This window comes from Rhinolophus sinicus, linkage group LG03 (assembly GCF_036562045.2).
Source record: "Rhinolophus sinicus isolate RSC01 linkage group LG03, ASM3656204v1, whole genome shotgun sequence".
Lineage (NCBI taxonomy): Eukaryota > Metazoa > Chordata > Mammalia > Chiroptera > Rhinolophidae > Rhinolophus > Rhinolophus sinicus.
Genome location: NC_133753.1, coordinates 183,551,588 through 183,577,226, shown reverse-complemented (window position 1 = coordinate 183,577,226; position 25,639 = coordinate 183,551,588). Strand labels below are relative to the sequence as shown.

The following is a 25,639-nucleotide window of genomic DNA, read 5'->3' as shown; positions in this document are numbered from 1 at the left end:
GCTGCTGTCAAGAATTCCTAGGCAGAGACTGTCAACTTAAAAGGTTACTGTGACATTTCTAGAATATGCTTTTTCAAATATGAATGAAACATGTTGCCTTTTTGGTTGAGAGTAGGGAAGGCACGGATTCTGACATTTTCCACAGTGCCAAAATTAGAAAACAAAGTGTTAGAATGCCAAGATTAATCAATCACTCAACAAGTATTTATATAATACCTACCTAGGTGTCCAATGTGTTGCTTAGAACTAGCATTCTATCAGGTTTAAGTGTTTAACCAAATGTAACCTAAAAATCAGAGTTGCTTTAATCTAAATTACATAGATCTGCCAAGAGAATGTTCCATAAGTTGGAACTACTCAAGTACCTGTGCCCTTCTGAATGAATATTTTCTATGCTCAGTTATTACAAATGTAATGTTCTGCCTACAATAAAATTTAACTCTTTAAAGAGACAGAAATTTGAAAGTTATGTAGTTAAGATGTACACATATTCAAATCATTATGTTGTACGCTTTAAACTTATACAATGTTATATGTCAATTATATATCAATAAAACTGGCAAAAAGATGAATAGTATATTATCAAACAAATAACTTTATAATGCTAACATCCTGCTCTTCTAAAATAAAAGTAGAATACGTATGCTAGAAGTAGAATCAATCACTAAATTTGACTGTTTTTTACAAAGATACATTGACATTTACAGAATCATTTAGGAGAGATTTATCTTAAGCTGTATTAGTAGCAGAGATAATGGAAATAAATGCAAACTGTAACACAATGGCATGAATTTTACACATAAAGAAAAAATTCATTTAAAATCCTCTTACATATAAAAGCAGAGAGGTAAAGATCATAGCAGAGTCTTAGGAATGCTTCTAAATATTTCACATTGTGTAGGGAGTTTGTTCAGATAAATTTGGGACCGAAGTCGTGCTTTCCTTCCTATGGAGTTGTAAATGTCGTGTTCTAAATTCAGGATAATTCCACAGCTGGAAAAGAGTTTTCACATACTGTCTACTAATTTCTGAATGTGCTCTTAGCAATCATTAATCCTTCCCTATATACATCTTCTAATTTAATATAGAATGTCCATTGTATGCATGTACTAAAATTATCTCACTTATAGTAATAGTAGAAAGTAAGTTTGTACCAAGTACTTTATTTGCTTTTTTTGTTTGTTTTTCCTCTTACTAATTACAATTAGTAATTTTCCCCTCTTAGTTTGCTTCCTTGGTTTCATATCTATAAATGAAATAACACGTTCAACATGGAGGTAAATACTGTACTTGTAGCCTTAAAGAAATAATGTGATTATCAGGGAAATTCAGTGAAAATTGTAATATACCTAATAAATGTTTGACTGGACTAAACTAAATAATACACACACACATATAATATATATACATTTGATATATATGTGGTTTTGCTCACTTTTTTTGGAGGCTGATTTTATAGATAGATAGATGATAGATTGATATATAGATAGAGAGAGAGATAGAGATATAGATATAGATATAAATATATAGATAGATATAAATTCTTTTAACCATCAATATACCATTGGCTCCAAGCATCTTTGGTCATTCACATTAATTCTCTCAGCTCCTTTTCTTGGTTTTGTTGTGGGTTCTTGATTCAAGGTTGTCTCTAGAGCGTATGCTTAGGTAAGTTTGAAGGTCGTCCTCTTTGCATATCAATAACTTGGTGTGTTTTGACAATTTCAACAAGTGAGATTTCTTTAAGGTAATTAAGAAAATACAAATATGATTGTTTGTACACAGTAAAACAAAAGAAAAGAATACAAGAAGCAAATAATTTGAAAATTGAACTCCAGTACCTATCAGCAAGGAAGAAGGAGAGTTTTCCTTGGGGCTCTGGTCTTCTGTTCCACTTCAGCATCCCCTTTCATCATAATCTTTCTCAAAACCTTCCCTAATCAGCACTCCCTTTATTTGGCCTTTGCACAGCAAAATTAAGGTCCCCCAAATCATGACCCAGACCTCAAAACAGAACCTGAAAATGTAGTAATTCTCTGCCTATAGCATTTATTTTATTCTATGTCCATTTCCACTGTCATAATATCTGGAACTTTGCAAATATCCCAAGCACGTTTATAATATAACTTTATTTAAAACAATGTTTCGACTTTCTCAGATTTATGTGTCCTTTAAGATTTATCTCTACTTTCTTAAAGCATTTAGACAAATTCATTATTAATGGATTATCACTTATCCTATAACAGTCTGAAAGAAAAAGGTTTCCCAGAAAATGAACAAAGAAATCACTAAGACACTTCCTATTACTTTGAGTAGTTCACTATCTAAAGGAAGAGACAGAAATAGCATATGTATATAATATATGTATGTACATGTATTTAAAATTAAATAGGTGTGATAAATCCAATAGTACCATATTTATTAATTCTTTCAACAAATGTCTACTGAGCACCTAAAAGATAGATATAATTCTGTTTATTCAGCATCACAATGAACAAAACTGACAAAATTCATGCTCTTGTGAAATGTACATTTTATTTGAGAGACAAAAAAATAATAGTAGACAAGGAAGTCATAACATGTTAAAAAGGTAATCATGTTAGGGAGAAAAATGCAGTGCAAAAGCAATGAACGGAAAGTCTAGGGAAATGCTATAACTCTAAGTAGGGTGGACATGGTAGACCTCAATCAAAAAAAAAAAGCATTTTATAAAGAACTTGAAGGAGGTAAGGGCCCAACTGGAGGGAGAGGGAATGCTTAGTGTAAATACATGAGGGCAGAAAGGAACAGCAAAGAGCCAGAGACTAGAGTAGAGTACAGCAGTGGGAGAAGAGGACAAAGGGAGGCAGAGCTGCTTCAGCACCTTGTAAGGATTTTGCCATCTAACCTGAGTAAAATGAGCAAGGAAGTTAGAGCCAGGGGACAACCAAATGGGGAATACATTTTGAAACTATTTCTTTGATTTCAATAATCTCAGTGTAAGTGGTGACAAGAGAGTCCAGTGAGGGTTAATTGTTCCTAAATCCAGAAAAAGGGATGTTGGTGTCTTGGGTCCGGGAATGGGAATGGTGAGAAGTGGGGGCATTCTGTGTATGTTTTTAAAAATGTAGTGAATCCGACTTCTTGGATGTGGGATTTACAAGAAAACTTAGGGTCCAGAATGACTATAAAGTCATGAGCTTGAGCATAACATTGGAAGAAAAAGGGATTAAATACTGGGCCGTCTAGTGTGCTCTGAGCAAAATAAACAAAGAGCTAGATGCTTCTATCCCAGACTATTTATAATACAACCTGCGAGTGACCTGTGACTAAGTGGGAACCCTGAACCCTCTCTGTGGGCCAATACTGCACTCTTTCAAAGCAATGGGAGCGGTCCAGCTGCTGGGCCAGGATAAAAGGAGACCAAGGGTCCACTGTATTTCAAGCTCAGGGGGAAGACTGCTCTTCTAACAGGTCTGGGAGGGGCAGGATGTGAGTCAGGGAGGTTCTTCTGTTTATGGCCACCAATAGCTGCAGCCTGCCAGCCAGTCCTGCAGCCCTGCACAAGGGTGCCTGCTCATGCTCACGTCCACGGGACAAGGGAGATGTGGCATATGGTAAATCAGTGCCAGGAAACAGATGGGCAGCAGGGACAAGGTGTAACTGATGAAGGCATGGTGAAGGCATTATATATAGACACTTAGGTGTATTGTTATATGAACCCAGGTTTGTAGATATCCCTAATCCTCAATTCTACATCTTAGGTTTCTTTATTTTAGACTATCCTAGGCACCTAATTACTTTTACTTCATGTTTATCAAGACACTGAAATTCTTGCAGTTGTGTGACAGTATCTACTTTACATATAGAAACTTCAGCTTAAGATCATGAATTTATCACTCTATAAACTTTGATATTTTATTGAAAATAGAACCAATGAAAATTAATCACCGTTTCTAATAACCAATGGTTTACAGTTTATTTGACTTACCTGAACATCCATCTGACAAGGATGACAGAATAATTTGTGCTTAAAAATAATAATAAAAGCTAGATGCTTTGTTGTGAAATGTTTTGATATTTTACCTTTGTTTTTTTCATTTTCACTAATAGAGGAATTACATACATACATAAAATTATGATTTATTATTATATCTCTAAGATCTAAAACACCTATTTTTATAATGCTCAAAATATTTGAAGGAATAATCGTATGAATAAATCAAAAGGTCCACAGTTGTCTCATGAAATCAATAACGTAATTTTGAGAGGTGTTTTCCCCACTACCCATACATTAAAAAAAAAAAGTTATACATAGAAAATCTATATATTGGGCATTTCTTTGGGAGAGCATCATGCAAGGGAGACTATTCAGAGTTTGTGCATGTCATCATATGTACACGTTTTAATTTCAGGGTCTTCAATGAATTAATTATATAACATGTCACCTTCATTATCAAAAATGTTAGGTTATCTGTTACCAAGGACTGTTTCTGTACTCTGAAAAATAATTTCTCTACAATATAGTTCTTATAATACCAAAGAAGCCTGCTAATCAATATCCTTAAGGAGAAATTTTGGGTTGGATGATGCCAGAGATCAGTGCTGCAATTCTTTAAATTTATAAAAATGGATTACAAATAAAATAAATGACAGAACAAGCTAAAATCATTTAAAAATTATCTGAATGAATTTTAAATATTTAAAAAATAATTTCAATTATTGACATCAAATGTAATATGAATGCTGGAAATTCAAAAATTTCAATCAAATGAATATTATATTTTGAATCATAAGTAATGTGAAATACTCATAATATATGACTTCTTTTATCTTTTCCATTTCTTGTTGACCTTATTTGAATGAGTAATACGAGGATATTGAGGGGTTTTTCTTCCGTTCAGCATATATGATCACAGCTTTCTTTTTCCTTAAACTTTGAACTTTTGACAGTCAGCCTTCTGGATACATAAAAGGGTTTTTGGGATATATGAAGTAGACCAAGTCAGGTTTTACTATGGTCTGATGTGTCACTTAGCTTTGTAATGTGACTGTAGTTTTAATGAGACCACATGGGTTGCTTTGCTTTTATAATTAGATTACTTTGCAAAGAAAAATGTCTGTGGTCAGAGGGATCTGTGCCTTTTTTAGCCTGGAAGTTGGGGGCAAGAAAATCACTCAAGATTGAAATAATTAATTCTGCATTAAGTCTATGTCAATATTTTTCTCTGACTCACTCCAAAAACAGCATCTTCACTAGAGAGTACACAAATCTTTGATATTCTTCATGATATACTCAGCAGGGAATGCAACTTCTTAATGTAGCGCCAACAAAGTGTTCCATTTATAAATAAATTATGTTTGGAACTTGTGAAAGGAGGGGCCAGTTAGTGGCAGTTGGCCTCCATGAATGTCAGGAATTCCAAATAATTAACTTTCACTTTGGGGTTTTTTTGTTGATTGTTTTGTTTGCTTTCTATTGAATCACTCATTGACAGAAAAAATAGACTTTATTACAAGTAAATAAATATGCAATACATTCTCAAAAATGAAATAATTACAATGCTGTATCTTAATGGAATGTTCAGCATTATTACCCTCATTACTAGGCATTTTCACTGTCACCATGGGAGGTAAGTATATTTTCCATTAAAGGATGATTTCAGTCTGAAGTCTGAAGTCTCATTGCCTATAAGCCTCAGTAGCAAAAATGTCATACAAAAATCAGAAAATGTTTTATTATATCAGATATTACTTTAGTAAATATGAAGCAAACAAAATTACGGCATTGCTGGTGTTCTGGCATATTTAGCATAAGAATGGCCATGTTTTAAATTTGCTTAAATGGTAAATTTATACGTAGTCTATAAATGACTATTACTTTTAATGTGATAAGTTGTTTACATATCACAGCATAACAGAGCTCAATGGAAAAATAATTTTTTCCTAAATCATACTAATTTGGTGAAAGCTGTCAACAGTGATTATAATGACTTTGTGTTCTTACCTGAATTCAGTGTAATTTTGTACCAAGCTATTTGGTCCCTGGTAAACCTTTCCTTCCTAAGGAAAAAAGAAGCTGGAGACAAAGTAGTTGTAAAAACTGGTTTATTTTTTTAAAAAATAAATACAAAAATATAAATATAAAACATTAGCAGATAGAATTTGATGAAATGAAATTGCACAAATGTTTTGTATACCAGGTTGCATATCACACCTACTAACACCACGTGTACATTTTTTAAAATTTTTTATTTAATGTACAGAACAGGATATACCTTAAAATTTTTCTTCATCTTTTTTAAAAGCTTTATTTGCAGGGGCAGGTCATGTATCTAACAGAAGTGGCTTGTTTGTGAGGTTGCTTAAGGGAGAGCTATCCTGTTCATGTTTCTGAAATTATCTTTTATTTCCTAAAATGGACAACACTGAATTTCCATAGCTTTGGCTCTTGGAAGTGATTAAATAAAACGTTGTATATATTCCATGAGACATTCTACAGGAAAGAATTAATGTAAGTAATGAGCAAATTTAAAAGTAAATGGGGGAAAAAAATAATTGTGCTGAGTGGCAGGAAAATTCTCCTGAATGTCAAATATTGTGAAGTGGAGAGGGTGTTGATCAAGTTACTTCCTCTTGTTGTAACAGCATATGTATCCTAGGTTAAGAGTCCTTGTCACTTTCCCCGCCACCATACATTTCCGCCAGCTTGTTAAACCGAGGGCCCCATTCCCGGAGGTAATCATAGTTTTGGTCTCCATCAGTAGTACCTGAGTCTAGTGAACTCAGAGACTCTGCAACGGAATCGTTTCCTTCGTAGGCATAGGTTGCCAGTGAGTCGTAGGGCGGGGCGGTGGGGTCCAGATCGTGCTCTTTTAGCCTCTCGTTAATGAAATCCCGGACATCCGTGTTATCTGGGGCTGTAGGAGTTCTCCGCGGTATAAAGAGAGTTTCCGGAATAATATCTCGCCGCAGCTTTTTTTCCTCAATAGCTGCAGGATTCCTCAAGGTGCCGATGTCAAAGGCCTGGGTGTCCTCCTCTCCACCACCTTCGTCGTTATAGCTCACAATGTTGTCTCTGATGTCTTCTTTCGACAAGATCAGAGGTTCTTTTTTTCGCTGTCTTTTCAGAGCTGCAAACAGTACTACTATAACTTAAAAAAAAAAAAAGAAAGAAAGAAAGAAAGAGATACATTAAAGGCCCATCTAAAATACCATATATGACGAGTGGAAATGCTACAGTAGGGGTTTAAGCAATAGGTATTTCAGGACAGGTTAGCATTAAAGATTAATTTTGCACTTCCATCATTTTTGGGTTGGGGGGGGGTGGGGAGTGTTGAAGGATTCAGCCAGGATGGGTAGATTTAGCTAGAATGGCTAGAGTTTAAGAGCATGGTGTTACTTTATTTTAAAGTAATGCGGGATATTTCTCAAATCCAGTGACTTATTTTATCTATTTTTCTAAGAACTGTTTAAAGATAGTTCCTGACTATACAAACATTACAGACATAAATTGTGTCTGTAGGTAAAAAGATGCAAATTTAATTCGTCTTCAAATAAAACAATCAAGAATGGCAAAAATATGCCCATATTTTTCACATCCTTATCCAATATTGAAAGGGCAGCACAAACTAATAAAAATTGATTATTAGTTTGTTAAATAGCTTTACTGATGGATTTACATAGTTTTTTTTGTTTGTTTGTTTGTTTGCTTGCTTTTTTTCCTTACATTGTTCAGAAAAGGCCTTAATTCCTGGGAAAAATAAGACCACATTGTTTATATATCATTGGTTTAGAAATTTATGAAGTTTTCTATGGAAATATGTATCATGTATGAAATCGAAAATAGCTGTTGGATCACATGATCACAAAGGGTGAATTCAAATTACTCCATTTAATTAACTACAAAAAGCATGTATGAACCTTGACTAGATACATCTTAAATAAGTGTAGATCCACAAATAGAAATGCATATCACTCAGAAAAGACATTTCCCTACTTCCATGACAAGGTATCAATAATAACTAATTTTAATTGTAAATAATGGTAATAGCATAAAGAGAGGAGAAAGTATCAGATTCCCTCTGGTTACATTAGTCTCCCATCTGCATTCACTATCCTCAAACTTTTTGGTCACAATCCTTTAAAATGATGATTTGGAGAAACAGATTAGATGAGGAAAGGGAGGTAAGCTATCTTATCAGGTATACGCATGATGAAATACCTATATTTATTTATCCTCTTTAGAAGAAATATATAAATAATATGGGACTTATTATTGTTATGAATTGAATGTGTCCCCTCAAAATTCATGTTAAAGTCTAAATCCCTGATGTGACAGTATTTGGAGGTGGGGTCTTTGGAAGGTAACTAGGTCATGGAGAGGGGTGTTGGGAGTGTGGGGGGTGGAGCCCTCATGAATGGGATGAATGCACTTATCAAAACAGACACAACAGAGATGACTGCTTTCCACCAGTGAGGACACAACAGAAGATAGCCAACTGCAACCTAGGGAGTTTGTCCTCAACCAAACACAAAATCTGCCAGGGCTTTGATCTTGGGCTTCCCAGCCTGCAGAACTGTGAGAAAAAATCTTTCTGTGGTATAAGCTACTGGCCTGTGGTATGTTATAGCAGCCTGAACTGACAAAGACAATGACATTTTTATGTGAAGTAGTTTTAAGTTATGTTTTCTCTTTGATTAACAGAAGAGTCAAACCACTTGCCTTCAAGCTTATGTAAGATGGAAAACAGACTTTTTTTTTAATGCAACAAAAAATGTTTTAATCCACTGATAAGTATTCTTGACCTTCAAAGATATTAAAAAATAAATAGGACACTTCCTAGAGAGAAAAAAAATGTTTATTCTTCAAATTTTGGAGAAAATTTGACATTTTATTTTGCCTAAATTTATGTATTCACACACACACACACACACACACACACACACACACACACACACATAAACTTTTGATGTGAAGATTTTAGACCTCAGATTGTTTATCAACCAAATGATCTTACTCAGCAAAAAAAAGTTCTAATAATGAAGATAATGAAACTTACTCAGGTCGGTTCCAAAATCCAAATTCATTTCACAGCTTCTTAAAATGTCAAATAATGTGTTTTTTGATTAGGGTCACAGGAATACTCACAATAGTTTTAGAAAAACTAGAGAGTAAATTTAACCTGATTCTTAATTCAAAAGCAGCTAAAGAGCTGTTTACTCTAGGCTATAAAATCAAGTGCCATTGGTTTAGGGATAAGTGAACCAGGTAAAGAGTTGTTTTAACATTATTTCAGTGAAGAGATAAGATAGTGAGGCCTCCATCCAGCCATAAAAAATGTGGAAATAAACTTCAGATTTACTGAAAAACTATATATACAGTGACTAACTGCAAGGTGCCTTGTGGTGGTTCAGCCACCCAGAAATTGTGTAACCTTGGACACTGTTTTGAGTATTTTTACCTTTCAGCTTCATTATTTACAAAAGTAAGGGAATAATTATCTGATCCAATAAAATACTTTCATATAAACAGCATTCCATAGTTGATTTATGTCTATTTTATAGGTTGGGATTCGTTTGAGAGGAGGCATTTCAAGAGCAGCATTTCTTATTTACAGACGCACTCCACTAACCAATTTGGGAAATGATCACACTTCTAAGGTTTCTTACCCAACAGAATAACGATGCACAGGAGGATGGCGACCAGGGCGCCGGTGCTGAGGCCGGCGGGGAGCAGCAGGGCTTCGGCACTGCAGGACTGCATGTTGCCTTGGTTGTCGCAAGCGCACACTCGGATGGTCAGCGTGCCCGTGCTGCTCTGAATCGGGTAATCATTGTCTGATATCACCACAGGCAAGAGATAAGTACTTATTTCATGTCTACTGAATCCATTTTTTCTGGTTAAAATTCTGGCAGTATTATCTAAAATAAATTTTAAAATATTACAAAGGGCTTGGAACGGTACATTTGTCTCATCCCGAACACCATGGTTTTGACATATAAATACAACGATGTTTTTGCAAAATATGAAATGAATATCAACTTTCGTATCAAATGTGTACAATGCAATTACAATATAGATAAGACCCATTAGATAGTTTGAGGAATCTAATACTGTGATTGCTTATAGATGAGATTTTCAAAACGGTGAATTTTTGTTAAATGAATCAAGACTCAAAAATACTACACAGATGATAGCATATTGTTTTTCAGAATTTTCAGAAAACAAATATGCATACCAAGAAAAAAGAATCATAGCAAATGATTTTTTTTGAATTTACTAATGTGCATGTGTGTTTACATACATGTAACATATTAATCCAATATTCATAAAGAAAAATATGACTGGGTGAACTTTAACTATAGTGGTACTTTTAAGTTCAATGCAGTCAAAAACTTCATGAATCCCAGTATACAAACAACAGTGAGCAAGTTACTTAGTATTTCTGAACTTTGATTTTCACCCATGAACATGAATACAATGTACTGTAGCTCAAAGTATTGGTGGAAGACAACTGATACAGAGTGTGTAACAGACACACAGAGAGAAGTAGGGATTTAATAAAAGGCAGCATCCTACTAGCTACTATATTGCTTCTGAGATTTCTTTTATCTAACTCACCCAGTATCCATGAATGGGGGTTGTGGGGTTAATAAAAAAGATTTCTTCTAGCCCTATATAACCAAATATATTAAAAAAATAAAATCAATATATACTTGGATGATAATTTCCTACTATGTTTGTTTAATGCATTTAGTCTAGTTCAGCCAATCCCATAGGGCTGGAAGAAAGTGAATTAGCCAACTGCTAAATTAAACAAACAGGACAGAAAAAAAAAAAAAATACTGACAATTTTTTGCAGGTATAGTGGCTGAACATAAAATAATCATTTTCTAAATTACTAGTGAAAAGTTAAATTCTACACCATCAATTAACTACATAAACTATGAAGACAGATTAGCAAAACAGAAGGTGTACATAAGCAGATTTTTAAAATGCAGTCCTGATAATTTTACCATTTTGACTTATCTTCCAAGAAGTATTATAATACAATTATTCCATTCTTACACTAAAATAAACACTATTTGCATGTGGGTAGTTTTAAAGTCTTCTTGTCTTATACTTTTAACTTTTGAAAAGTTTGTAAATCTTAATTTTGCCTACAATAACTTTGATATATTGAAGAACCAAATGAAGATTTTTCCTAATCATTCTATTCAAATAGTTTTGTTAAATATTCAGAAAAAAAAAAATCATCACATAATGTTTTTGACCTATAGTTAGTGGAAAGGCCAAGTGAGGTATCACAGAAGCCGGAAATTAATTTTTTTATAAAAGAATGACATCAAAGAAAGACTTTTAACTTGAACATATCAACACACGGGTTTTTTCTCAAGAAGAATGATGTAAATGTCTATATCACTCGAATTCCTTTCAAAATCCACCCAATAACAGAAAATAGTGAATTTATGCAGGATTAGATCAAATATTTCATCAGACTTGAGTGGTATTCTATGTAATGAAATGTTCAGGTTTATATTCATATGGTTTCAACCCCTGTTTTGAGTAAACTATTTTGGATCAGGAACTCTTCCTAATATAGGGAAATGGTACTATTTGTCAAAAATTAATTAAGATTAGCCTTGAGTTGTTTTCCCAATAACTGTGCAATGCTGTGTAAGACATACTATTTCAGCCTCTATTGCTTTTTAAAACTGAGAGGTGTCTTGGTTGAAATCCAGGGCTCAGATTAACAGAAACATAAAACAAATTAAAATACACTTAGAAAGAGGTATGATACTGTCAATTTAGTACTAAGTATGTCCAGACTAAGTTCTGTGTTTAGGTTGCCAGATTCAGCAAATTAAAATGATGAGTGTTGTTTTTCTGATATTCAGATATAACTGGGCTTTTTGTGTTTTCTCTACCAACTGTATGTTAGTTTTTCCAATTACAATTATTTTAGGTGACCAGAGGGATAGAAAACATAGACATTTCAGAAACTCAGATTTAAGAAACATGTATTACCAACAGATGTCCTCCCTTTCACTTATTTGTACAAAATTTCTATAACTCATTTGTACAAAATTTCTGCTACATCAAACATCTCAAGTAACAGTTGGCTCAATGTCAAACTATCTATTATCTTAAACTACTTTCTGATATTCTGAAAGCCACCCAAAGGTGACACTCAACTTGGCTCAGCCAGCATACATACAGTTATGAAAGTATTATAAACATGCCTATGCAGTTAGGTTAATTTTAAGAATAGCTATATCTATAGTTATTCTAAAATAAATATGTTTTTTGAACAAAAAGTACCTGATGTAATTGTTTAACATAAATTTGTGAAAGAGAGAAATTACATACTCGTATTTAGACTAGAATAATTACCATACTGATTTTCCAAAGAAAAAGCTGTTCAACTTTTTAAAAATAGTAACCATTTTCATATATTTTTCCTCTCAAATATGCTTCTACTTTTTTTGAGAACTCAAAAAATGTAATTTCAGTATTTTTGATCACAGAGACATGCAATTTATATATTACACAGGAGAATAGTGTGTCTTGCCCTTGCAACTACAATTTTGCACCCAATCCTTTCGCAGGTTAATATGCTACTTCTCTTTCTTCTCACTCCTCATCTTCTATCCTACCCTTTTTGTCCAGAGCTGAACTATTTCCAGACTTTCTAATATTTACAAGATTCAATCTTTTAATTAGGACCCATATAGAGACTTCTTTCACATATTTTAAAATTCAAGAGAGTAAATACAATTAAGCAAAATTACCACAACGTCTCACTAAATATCTGATGAAAACAAATATTTTAACACAGACCAATAAATTAATACATCAAGTATGTGGTAATTGTTACGTTGGGGGAAATGTCTTATTAATGTCACCTTAAATCATAGTGAACACATTCTAAAATTTACCTTCATTATCCTGTACTGTGAAGTTTGGATTGACAGCAGCTAAACTGAAGAAAAATTTCTGTCCACCTAAAGGGTCATCTTTGTCTACTGCACTTATAGTCTGTATTAGCTGCAGAAAAGAAAAAAAAAAATATATCAAACTTTCATGGGTATAATCTGCTTTACAATATGTAATTTTTGACATCCAATTTTGTCTAAAAATTTCTAAAGATAAGTGATTTTCTTTCTTGTGCATTTATCTTTGAGTCAGTCATTCCATCCTTTTTATTATTACTTTGATTTTAACCAAGTCCTTATCTCTCTGTTTTCTCTTTCTCCCCTTCTCTGTTACTATGTCCGTTCCTCTCGTTCCCTCTCTCTTTCAATTTCTCTTAAATAGTATCCATTGCTTCAAAATAATAAATGATAATATTATATTCTTTGCAATTTTATTAGATATAGCATTTGGAGTTAGCAGCTTATTTCATACATATTTAAATATTAATATGGAAGAGTTTCTCTAATGTAAGAAAACTTTAGAAAATTGTTTTGATTATGGCTTTCCTCATCAAAAGTAAAGTGAAAATTATTCAAAAAATGTAGAGATTTTATAGACAATATTATACATGACTTTTTAAAGGAAAGACAGACATTATTATCTACTTTAACACTAACAGTTCACTTGATTTCCACTGTCAATAAAATTACATATTTTTAAATTCAACATCTGAAGATTATGGGAAACAGTTATTTAGAAGGCTCAACTTTTTTATTTATTTTCAGGTAAGAGACAATATAAGAAGCTATCTGGTAACAAAGTAGAAAATTTAACACCTTATAGTATAATCAGATCATTACTTTGAAAATGTTATATGATTAATATTATACAAACATATATGTAATGTAGCTATGTACTTATTTGCATACATATCCAATTTGTTTTAACTTTCATGTATAACATTTTATATATTTTTTATACATTTTAATTTTGCAAGAAGCTTCTGAAATGGTTAAATATGTGTGCTGATACCTATTAAAAATGGTCAAATTTATGCTTAACTAAAAAATATACTTTTTACCACATTCATTAAATTTAACATTGTATGGCTCTTTAATGGAAATATTTATAACTGATGTTGTTGATTCAAAAAGGGAATTTCAAGTTTAAAACAACGTAAAATAAGTAGAAACATTAAGAAATTATTTTAACTATTCTGTATTAAATTATTTTTCCTTTAAAGTATCTTATAAAAATAACAATGTGGTAAATATGACAAACTCCCTATTTAATTACAGCTCTAACTATTTATTTCATAAAGATACAAGAAATATAATTGGACCAAATAAAGATAAATGTATAGTCTAGAAATAAGCAGCTAAATATTTTTAAATTTTGAATAATTTAAAAAATATTTTAAAATGTAACAGAACTACTTTGTGAAATGTTATTGATAGTTCAAGATTAAGTACAAGCAAGAATTTATGGCTAATGGCTTATTCTTTCAGTAAAAAAACAAAAGAAAGTATATACAGGTACCCTACCTATAGCATGGCACTTCTATAACACGGTTTCACTCTAACATGGTTCGAGAATTGGGGGAAACCCTCGTACAACACAGCATGCTAGAACATGGTTTCACTCTGACATGGTTTGAGAATTAGAGAAATCCCCGAACAACACAGAATGTAATAAAAGCTTAGTAGTGATGACGAAGAAAACATTATTTAATACATATTAATATGTTATACTTTTGGTAAAATTGATTTAATAAAGATATTTATCTTAATTATAAAAAATATAATAGTATTTATTTTTTTTAATTTTTGAAACCTAACCCCCTTTTTAGTACTAGTTCTTTCTTTCATATAATACGGATTCTCATAACACGGTATTTTTTTAGGAGCCTAACAACCGTGTTATATGGGGGTTACCTGTATATGAAGGAATTAAAGACAAAAATGTTAAAATAATGTTAACTAATACTCTTTAAGTGGTATCAATTCAATTACAAAAACATTTCTTGACTGACTTAGTAATCTAAAGGATTTTATTCTTAAATAGTGAGTTACAAGAATAAATTGAATAGGAAAAAACTGCATCAATGAAATAACTTATCAAGAAAGATAGTAAGACTGATGGAAATTCTTATGTTTACATATGCATCATAAGATTAAAATGTTAACATCTATAGACACATTCATGATAGAAATGTGAAAGGAGAGCTAATGATCTTTTAAAATAAAAATTACAATGTCTCATAATAAATATACATTTGGCAACTGTGATTACAAATTATAATTCCAGTTCATTTTTATGGACCAAAATAATACATTTCAGAGAAAAAATAGCCACATCTTTATATGTGTCTATAAAAAGTATAAAGGTTAATATAAAATTTTCCAAATGTATTATTTTAATTAAAAATGATAGCATAATAGCTTTCAAAATGAGTGGTTCATAGAGATGTTTTCATTAAATTTTATAAAACAAATAAGCCAAGCTCATACTAACAATACAAACAAAACAGAATCACATGTCAGAAATCTGTATCATATTACACTGTATTTTTATAATCCCAAGACTTCTCTATTGTGGATGGAGGCACTTACTTCCTTTTCAAAATATTTTTTTTTCTTTGAGACATAAATTAAGTTCACTTCTTCATATCTAGCATTTACTTTTCAATGTAGTCTTTCTTTCCTTTTCTCATCATACATTTTTTTAAAATCACAGAATTTTGTTTTGGTATACTACCATAAGAAGTTGCACTAGAAATCAGTAGTTGGCAATAAGAAGGAGATAAAACCATTCACTTCCTCTGTCTCTCTATATAAGCACTCACTATTTTATTTCTACTGGAAACAAATTCATTTTGACCCATTTCCAAAAAGAAAAGCGATTGCCATAATTAGGGAAAAAAAAATAATGTCCCGTATTTATTCTGAGCTCATGGAAACTAGACACAGATAAAGTTACTTATGTTTTATCTTAGGGGGTCTATATAATTTATTGATATTTTCACTGAGCTATTCTAGAACAATCTTAAATCATATTATTTATAATGGAGTGTGGGATGATTAATGAATTTTAAGATGTTTAAAGTTAGAAAACTAGTCACAAAGTTTTAATGTTTTAGCTTTTGTAATGGGAAGAACGGTTTTTTTGATGAAAAAAATCCCCTTTGTTCGGGTAAAAAAGTATCCTTTTTCAGTTGTTAGGGACTTAAATAAACATCGTTCTAAGGAAAATATGTAATGGGATATTCTGGGTTAAAGGGCCTGGAGTTTAGATAACAATGGGTGGGTGAATGTAAGCAGCACTTCTCCCTGGGGAGAGTCCCTGAGACATGTCCTGTGAGACTGAAATGCTATCTCCTCATAGAGATTGAAAAGTATTAAACTATGTCTTATTGACTGAAGGAGTGGAGCATGTGTGAGGGAAAATGGAAGAAAAGAAAAACAGCTAGCCCTCTCTTTTCCCCTTCCCCAAGGTCCTCTGACGCTCTTTGAGATCTAGAACAATGGAGAGCAAGTGGCCTAGTTCCGGAGCCAGAGGAGACTATTAATACTACATCAGTTGTAATTTGCATCTTTTGCAAGGTGGAAAGTCTTCTACCCTTACAGCTGGAAATAGGCAAGAAAGGAGTTTGGGGTGGCAATGAGCTTTGTTTCTGTCTTCTCCTTTTGTCCACACACCCAATGAATGGAATTGTTCCTCACATTGTTGTTCTAAATGCTACTCTTCAAGAACACTGAATTCAGAGGAGTATTGGATGGGCTGAAATAGTCTGTAAATAGCTAAAGCACACCCAGAAGTCCTAACAAAGCTCTGGCTTCGTTAGGTGGAGGAAAGACAGAGTTAACAAATGAATTTCAGGAAGGGCTCAGTGAAGAAGGGCTTTACCAAATCACCACTCTGATTTTTCCTGCTAAAATGTCATAACCTAGAAGTCCATCACTGAGTATATAACTCTTTAGTTTAAGCAACCAGGTTTCAGCCTGTGAGCCCAAAATGACACCTAACAAACTGGCCTTATTAAAAATAAGTGCTATGAGAGACTTATGCAACCAATCAGACAAAATTTATTAATCATGTGTTTCCCATCGAGTTTGTCAAAATAGGCTAACTACCTTTTCATTAAAATCATCTTTGATTTGATTATATTTTCCTTCACTAAGTCAACTGAGTTTTAAAAGTCAAAAATATATGAAGTTTCTGAGCCAGATAAAGTTTTTAAAAAAAGAAGAAAAAAAGCGTAAGGAAAACAAACACAATCCCTTACTTTGTATATTTGGAATACATTTAGAAATCAGTATTTATAATGTTTCAAATGCTCTGTAAGGATATCTCTTGAAAATCAAATAGAATAACTATTAAGGGAGCAATGTATGCAGCAGTTGCAAAGTGGGTAATTTATCTTTTAGAGAAAAAGCTTCAACTTATATCATGCTGAGCCTGGCAAGCAGAGGACTATTCAGAATGGTATTTTTAGGGCAGACACTGTTTCATTAAGAAGTAGGTTGGAAGTAGCTAAGTCACTTAAATATTCCAAATTAAACATTTCCATAATATTTTCAAATGAAAAAAAAAAAAAAAAGAATCCAATTGCAACAATTTTACCATTTCAAACAGACAGGCTATTGAATTCCTGTTACAATCTTCAGAAGGAAGAGTCTAAGTTATTCCACAATGTAATTTGCATAAAAATGTAACAATGACATTGATGTTTATAAAGAGCATCAAATTATGTCAAAACACCATACAGTTATATGGTGGCTCCTCTTTCTTTAATAAAACAAATTTGATTCCCAATTATTATTTATAACATGCAGCTTCCTTCTGTGAAGATAGCACTCAAACCAATTAAGAACATTTCTTTCAGCTATATACGCTGGAGCTTTTCAAACAACAAAATGAGTCCACTGAGGGAAAGACTTAGAGAGTTATAAATAAAGCTGATGTAGGAATAATATTTTAAAGGATGAAAACTAAATCATTAAGCGTTTTATGTGTTGCTGTAATGATGAAATGCACGTATAAATGTAAGGAGCGGATTCTGCAGCCCCGCTTCAAAATCATGTTTGCATACATTTGCAATATTGATGGAATGTTTGCTGATCCCATGTATTTGTCTGTTTTACCCAACTTTTATTTCTCATCTCTCTAGCAGTTATCAATATTTATCTAATGGCACAGCAGGGGTTTTTCCTTTTTTTTTTGTTTTGGAAAGTTTAAAAGTGTAATGTTATTTATTCTTAACTTTTGTGGCAACAATAAAATCTTATATTTACATTTGAATTTTACAAAAGAAATAAGAAACTTATACTGTTATTTAAAACATTGTTAAAGTTAAAAACATCAGCGTCTGTTTGGCTTTGTTATTACTGGGACTTTATGAGTATTTTTATCTCTATTTGCTCATTCCTCTCAAGATTCGGAAAAGAAAATATTTAACCATGCCATTTCAATCTTATTATGCTTTTAAAAGCTAAGAGTGCTCACCTGTCCTGGCCTGGCATTTTCACAAACAAAGGTGTCATAGAACACAGCAAATTGTGGGGCATTGTCATTAACATCCAAAATTCTCACAAAAACAGCCACACGAGTCATCTGTTTGGGATTATCTAGAAAAGGGGGAAAAAAATTGTTTAGGAAGATAGTTTCCATGAGATTTACTTTATATAAGCATCTTGTGGATATTAAGTGCTCACAGACAAATAAGCATCACATTTACCCTACTAACATAATGAGCAAACGCAATAAAGAAAATTACTAAAAGCCTAATTAAGTAATCATGAATTCAGTTAATATTGGGCTCAAGAGTACTATTATTATTTTGGAAAATCTTTTTGAAAGCACTATCCAGTGTAATTGAGTTCATATTATATTTGTGTCCTTACTGTCCAAATATATAAAATAAGAACAACTAGTTATTAAACCTTTGTAATACATAATTATATTATTAAATGTGTACTGATTTTTTTTTTTTTTGATGAAGTAGTTTTAAATAAATGAGTAACTTGCCCAAGGTCATTAGCTCCTAAGTGATGGTTGTTATATTACAACCTACCCTTCTGACTGCTTTTATCACTAAAATATATTCCAAAAGCTACTCTCAACTTTCCTTCTGGAAATTTTAATATATAGCTATTAATTTTACAAATTGGATAGAAATTTACAATGAAATATATTTTATTAATACAACTGTTACTGGCACCATTTCAACAATCCAGACTCAATTTTGTATAACAAAATTAGCTCAATAGTTAACATATAGTGTAATAATTATGATTCTTTTTTTTGTTGTTTTTTTTTGTTTTTGCTACAAATGTTAAAGTCAAGAGCATCAAAGTTTTCCAAAAAAAAAAAAACATGATTTAAAAATTGTTTTGATTGGTAAATTGAATTTACCAAAATCTATTCAGCTTTGCCTCAGGTAACAGCATACTATTATATTAATCATAATTTCATTATCTGCACTATGGGTTTTTCTAGGTACGTGTACTGATATCTGAGAGTGTTTTTACATCTTAAATTCAGGTTTTATTCATCAGCCTTCGTGATATCAAAATCTCAGTCTTTGGACATAGTTCAAATTGTGTATGAACTTTGGCAAAGTCAAGCTGAAGATCCATATAAAAGGAGAAAGGAGATAATTAGCAAGAAACAAAGCAAAAGAAACAAAGAGCAGATGAGCTGAGGGACAGCAGCAATATTATTGAATGGGCTCTACCAACATGGCGATGAGTAATACCATTTATTCTTGAGAAACCTATGTGACTCAATTTTAGCTAAATAATGTTTCAATACAGGGGTAAAAAATATTGTCATGTGTAAATAAGGAGTATGCCACAACTCTGGAGAATTTATTTCTTCTCTTTTCTCTCCATGTAATTACAATGTTACTGAAATAATGAGATCAGCACTTTTTATAAATAATGTGTGAGAAGTGATTACTCAGCAGGGAAATTTAGAAGGCGGAAGCAGTGTGAAGGCAGGACGACAGAATTCTAAATTCATTTTGAAGTGTATTTACCTTTCCTTCCTCTTTTCAAGAGAAACTTTCAAATGCCTCCCCATTTTATCATTTCCATCTTACATCAGTCTTTCTAACCCACATGAATTCAGTTCTCGGGTTCTGGTTTCATGGTTGCTAATGTACGTATTAGTGGATATTGTTTCTTCGTAAGTGTGTCAGGTGATTAGAGTTCAGATACTGGAGTCAAACAGGGCTTCTTTGGTGTCCAGATCCACCACTTACTTTGCTCAATTTACTCCATCTCTCTAATGCCTCAGTTTGCTCAACGTGAATCAAATTAGAACTTCTAATCTTATAGCGTTATTTGAAGAATTCAATGAGTTAATGCATGAAAACTTATCAAAGTATCAGTTTGTTGGTAAGTAGCCAATGTGTGTTGACTATTATTGTTAAGATCATCTTTGTTATCACTGCCATGTCTTCTTCTTTTCCTTACATTACTGAAGAGCTTATGCTCTTTGTCCACACAAAGCAGTCACACAATAAAAGCTAGCTATCCTACAATTCATGTGGGTCTGAAGAGGCGTACATTTGGGGAAAACTGAATAGAGGAGAAAAACACTATTCCACTATCTTCCTACCTCTCCTACTTGTAGACCCTTTGCTAATACGCAGACACACGGTTCACCTACAGATGAACCCTCAACTGTCTAAAGTTACTTGTTAACTTGTTACTATGGAGAAGAGTGGGAAGGTATGATTCCTCCACATTTTGTCGAGCGTGCTCTTTAACCTACTTATACAGTTAGTGGACATAAGCAACATATTTTCTTTCAATATAAAGTCTTGACATAAAAAATAACTCTTTTGTGGGTAGCAATTCACTCTCTAACTATGCCACAAAGTCAAGAGAGACAGAAAAATGTTACATTTCAAAAACTGCACTGTCGGTTCCTTCCCTAACAATACACAGAGATGCCCCAGCCTCTTTACAAATAACTCAAGGCTGTTCAAATCAAAAGCTAAATCCACAGGGATAAATGTGCTTTGTAAAGCAGAGGCCTGGAGTCACCTATTCAAAAAACAGTGCTTGCACTGATCTTTTTTACTGGCAGCTGCTGCAGCTTATGTGTAAATAAAAAATATAAAGCATTCCAAGAAAGCATCATACTGAATAGTAGCTGGCATGTATTTATCATGCCAGCTCTCTCAGAGGCATCAAGGCAATCTCTGCTGTAGCAAGAATGTATCGCCAATAAAGAGTCTTAAAATGTATGTGGGAAGATGATTCCGTGCCTTTGTATCCACAGGCTTTTCCATACCTCCCAGAAGAGGAAATGAAATTGTTATCTAGAAATTTCAGGCTTTAGAAAGATGCATATTTTCTATCTTAGGGCAAGAATTTCCACTAATAAGGAACTAGGTATAGATAATGGAGTCCTTCAGTCATAAACTTTGCTTGAGTGTCCTCAGTATGTATTGCAATGATTACAGGTAAATTTTCAGAGGTGCTTAGAGGAACTTATTGGTTTCTCCAGTGGTGCATCCTACAATCCCTAACTGTGACCTTAATTTTAGAATTTTTATTCTTCTCAAGGCATTTAAAAATATTTTCAAATAAGAACAAGAGAAGTTGTTCATGGTAGGATGCACTAAATAATTACCTGAAGCAGTACTTGCCATATGATGTGATATACTGCTGTGGAATGTAAAATTAAATGGTTAGAGGCAGGGCCTGGAAACACATTGGGTAAGAAGTACACATATGTCACTGTGCCCTGCCATAGGGCTTGGTGTGTGACACACTTTTCATAAACCCAGTGTTTAAAAAAATCTAGTAAAAACAATTTCCTGTATGCTATTTACCTTTTACCCTCATTGCATGTAATACCTGGAACAGCATAATGGGCCCCTGACTGCTTGTGGTTTGGCAGCTAGACATCCACAGCAGTTATTCCATAGATTGATTCATTTAAGGGTAAGAAAATAGGTTTAGTTTTTTAAAAGAAGAACATAATTGGCTTAGCTTTTTACAGAATAGTAATTACTTCAACTAGCTTAGAAGTTAAATTTCTCAAAGTATCTGAAATGGAAAATGCAATTACTAGCTCACTGGACTCGAATCAACAAAGAGCACAAACACTCATGATTCTGGAATGACCAGACTGGATCCTGTTGGGCACTTCTAACCACAGTGGTATGGCAACAGATAAAGAAATACAAGCTTTCTTTAAAAAAAAAACCCAAAAAAAACTCAAAAGGTCTCTGTGAGCCTTAAAAGGCACAGCCATTTATATCTCACTATGGAAACATTGGATCATTTGAATTATCACGTAATTTGTATTTCAGAGCCAGATTTAAAGAAGAAAGCTGAATCTATTATCTTGAAGCTTTGAATTCATTGCTGATGATCTGTCTAGCCTAGTTCCATCCTTCTGAGACCCTTGGTATTCAGCCCCAAAGTTCTGCCTTACAAATCTTGGAATAGATACTTCCAGGAACTTGACCTTGCTATGTGTTTGTGGATACAGCTTAGCATTTGAGAGCTGGAATTTTTAGGCTTAGTTTTCCCCAATGATTCAGTCCCTAACTAATGCTTCTTTTGAAAACGGTTAAAGAGTTGTTCTACTCCAGTAGTACAGAAAGCAGATACCACAAACAAGTTTGCATGTTTGGATAGGGGTGGCTTCATGAACATGCACAGTGGTACAGGACCACATGCTTAAAAGGGCCACAAACTAGTTTTCATGCTTTGCTGTTGCCCTGTTATATTTCTTAATAATTTTTAACAAAAGGCCTGACATTTTCCATTTAAAATGAGCTCCACAAAGTATGTAGCCAATCCTATGTACAGGCAAGAACTTGTACTGTTAAAAACAATATGTTTTTGAATCCTGGCTCTGCCCACTAATAGTTGGATAAAATTTTCGAAATTAGGTAAACAATTAAGTATTCTTTCTAGAAACAGAATAACTGGTTCCAAATTCTAGTTTTACTACTTGTGGCATTGTAATTTTGGACAACTTACTAAAATCCTTGGAACCTTGTTTTGTTTCCTTCTCTGTCAAATAAAGTAAAAAATATTAGTAGGAAAAAATTAATTTAAAATTTTAGACAACTAACTGGCACAGTGTTTAATATTAGCTATTATTACAATTATTTTGGTTTCCTTATTTGTAAAAAGCAATAGTATGTACATGCATATTTATTTTCAAAATTAAATGATATACGCCAAGTATTTAGCACAGATTCTAATTCAAAGCACACATGAAAGAAATTTAATACATCTATTTTTATCCAAATGAGAATAACTTTAGTACCCAATTCTAGATTTTTTATTAGTTAATATAAAATGTAGATTTATCTAGACCTATAGCTATCACTCAGTATATAGAAAAATGATTGAAAATAATTATAGGTGTTGAGAGGTTTTTTAAAAACTTAGATTAAAATTATAAATCAGGTGTGCAATGAGGAGGAATTACTTTTAATATAAGATTAAACCTAAAAATATATGTTAATGATTATACACATAAAATTCATCTTACTGATTTCAGCAGCTATAACGGTAAGATTGTGCCATTGAGACAGTTCCCGGTCAAGGGGCTTCGATGTATAAAGGGATCCATTTCCAGAATGTATGTTAAAGATCCTGTCGAGGTCAGTATGGCGATCCAAGGAAAATCTGCACATAGAGGGCAAAGAAAAATACATGGCCGTGTCATTGATGGATTGTAGGATAAAACGATAAAGTGCAAAGACAAACATGTAAGGATACATAATAATTTCAAGAGTGTACGTAGTATTGATCTACAATGCAAACTATTTTATCAACTTATCTCACACACACACACATACACACATACACACCCTCCTCCCTCCACACACACACACCTCTTACCAAGGCATGAGTTGCAATTTGTTCTGCATTCAAATTCTAGTTTTTTGAATGTGTGTTATAAAATCATTATCTATTTTCATATTCAACTGACCTTGATGTATTTTTTTTCCACAAAATAGTTGGCATTACATCTGTTTACATTATGAACTGACTTTACCTAGTAATTGAGAATTCTGTTGAGGAATTACTGCTAGGATCTAATGCAACAGATAATTCCCAGATGAAGTCTTTTTCTTAGTGAGAAAATTGGAGACAACATTAGTTTCCTCTGAGTAGTAGGTAATCAATTTATGACGGCATGTACTAGCTTCATGGCATGATACCTATGTATTAATAGATTCATTTTATTAACCAAGTTTATCATTATAAAATATACACATTTTAATCAGAGATGTTTTGAAAATAGAAACGTTTGGGATAAGAGTTTTTATACATTTGTATCAAATAAAGTCTTATTATATATATAAAAAGAACAAACACAAACAACTAAGATGTAAATTGATTAAAGGTATTGTGCTGGATGTCATTTTAGAGCCTACCACCTGGTTTGTCAAGCAGGTTGATGTATTTGGAATAAATCCCATTATTTTGAGGTTTCTCAGCTAAGGTTTAAAATAGCTATTCCCCTCATGGGTTCCTGCCACTTCATAAAAGTAGTGGCTTAAAATGTTTCATAGTTCTTGAGTTAGCAAGCATAATCCCAAGTTATATTTAATGTTCTATATTAAAAAACAAAAACAAACAAACAAACCAAAAAAACACCAAAAAAAAAACAGAAAACAAAACAAAACAAAAATTACAAGCCTAGGAGTAATATTCAGTATGGTATATCTTTCCTTAAGTGACTGTCATTTATTTTAAAGGAAAAAGTATATGAAATATTATTTTTAAATTGTGTTTTGTAAGTAATACAAAATATTTTTTAAAAGATACTATAAAACTCTCTTCTCTTCTAGTGTTCCAAACTGGTGTAATATTTACAAGAATCAATTGAAATTTATAATCCTTGTGCCTGCTTTTGAATAAATTTCATTAGAAGAACCATTTAACATGTTAATGCAGCTAATATGGTTTTACTTTGGAGGCCTGCCCATTTTAGATTTTTATTTTAAATCAGTTCTAAAAAGAACATACTAGTAATTTATAAATCTCCTTAACAAACTCTAGCTCTTTCTAGTAACACAATATGAATTCATTTTTGTATTCAAACCACACGTCTACACATCTTACTATTCACAAATAAAGCAAAACATTGTATCTCCTCTCTGCCATTTACCACGTTGCATTAGGAATTCATTTTATCTCACATCTCAAACAGGAAATCAAACACGAAAACACCAAGCCTCTTACTTAGAGTCTAGTAGGCACACAGTGAATAAATATTATTTCTCATATTGAATCTTCTTCTCTAACAGACTGAGAACTCCTTGAGAAACATGTTAATATCTGATATGGTGATCCACAAACACTTGTTAAATAAAAGAGAGAATGATTGAATTATCTGGCATTTTAGCAAATGATATGTTTTCTTATTCTATAGAAACCGACATGAAGTTGCAATATGTAAATCAATATAAAGTATCACTCTCTTTGCTAAATTCATTTTGTGTTTTATTTGCATTGTTTTTTTGCAGTTTAGTTTGAAGAAATAATGACAAAATTTAGAAGATTTTGTGAAATTATCTTGAATATACAGAGACCCTGGTTCTTGCCCAACTTGATATAATTATATTTTTCAATTATCTATTGGCAAATTATCCATGTATACTTTACTTTTTCTTTTTAAAATCATTTCTGGAATACATATTTTAAGTAAGTCCCTTTGATTATTGCATCAAGACCCACAAAATAACATAAA

The 25,639-nt window shown here is 32.5% G+C and overlaps 1 protein-coding gene across 4 annotated transcripts in view; it reads right to left on the bottom strand.

Annotated features, from left to right (window-relative positions):
• Positions 1-6,070: 6,070 nt before the first annotated feature.
• CDH10 (cadherin 10) overlaps positions 6,071-25,639 on the bottom strand; it is a 145,870-nt gene continuing 126,301 nt past the window's right edge. Inside the window, exons 8-13 of one of the 4 annotated variants that reach the window (XM_074329047.1) lie at positions 23,429-23,565; positions 22,909-22,941; positions 18,404-18,525; positions 12,922-13,030; positions 9,652-9,903; positions 6,498-7,133 (exon numbers count right to left, since the gene is read on the bottom strand). In XM_074329047.1, coding sequence (XP_074185148.1) covers positions 6,643-7,133; positions 9,652-9,903; positions 12,922-13,030; positions 18,404-18,525; positions 22,909-22,941; positions 23,429-23,565 — 1,144 coding nt within the window. In that variant the 3' untranslated portion in view covers positions 6,498-6,642. Of the gene's footprint in view, positions 7,134-9,651; positions 9,904-12,921; positions 13,031-18,403; positions 18,526-22,908; positions 22,942-23,428; positions 23,566-25,639 lie in introns of all 4 variants that reach the window. The other 3 variants (XM_074329048.1, XM_074329049.1, XM_074329050.1) reach the window with 3 other exon arrangements.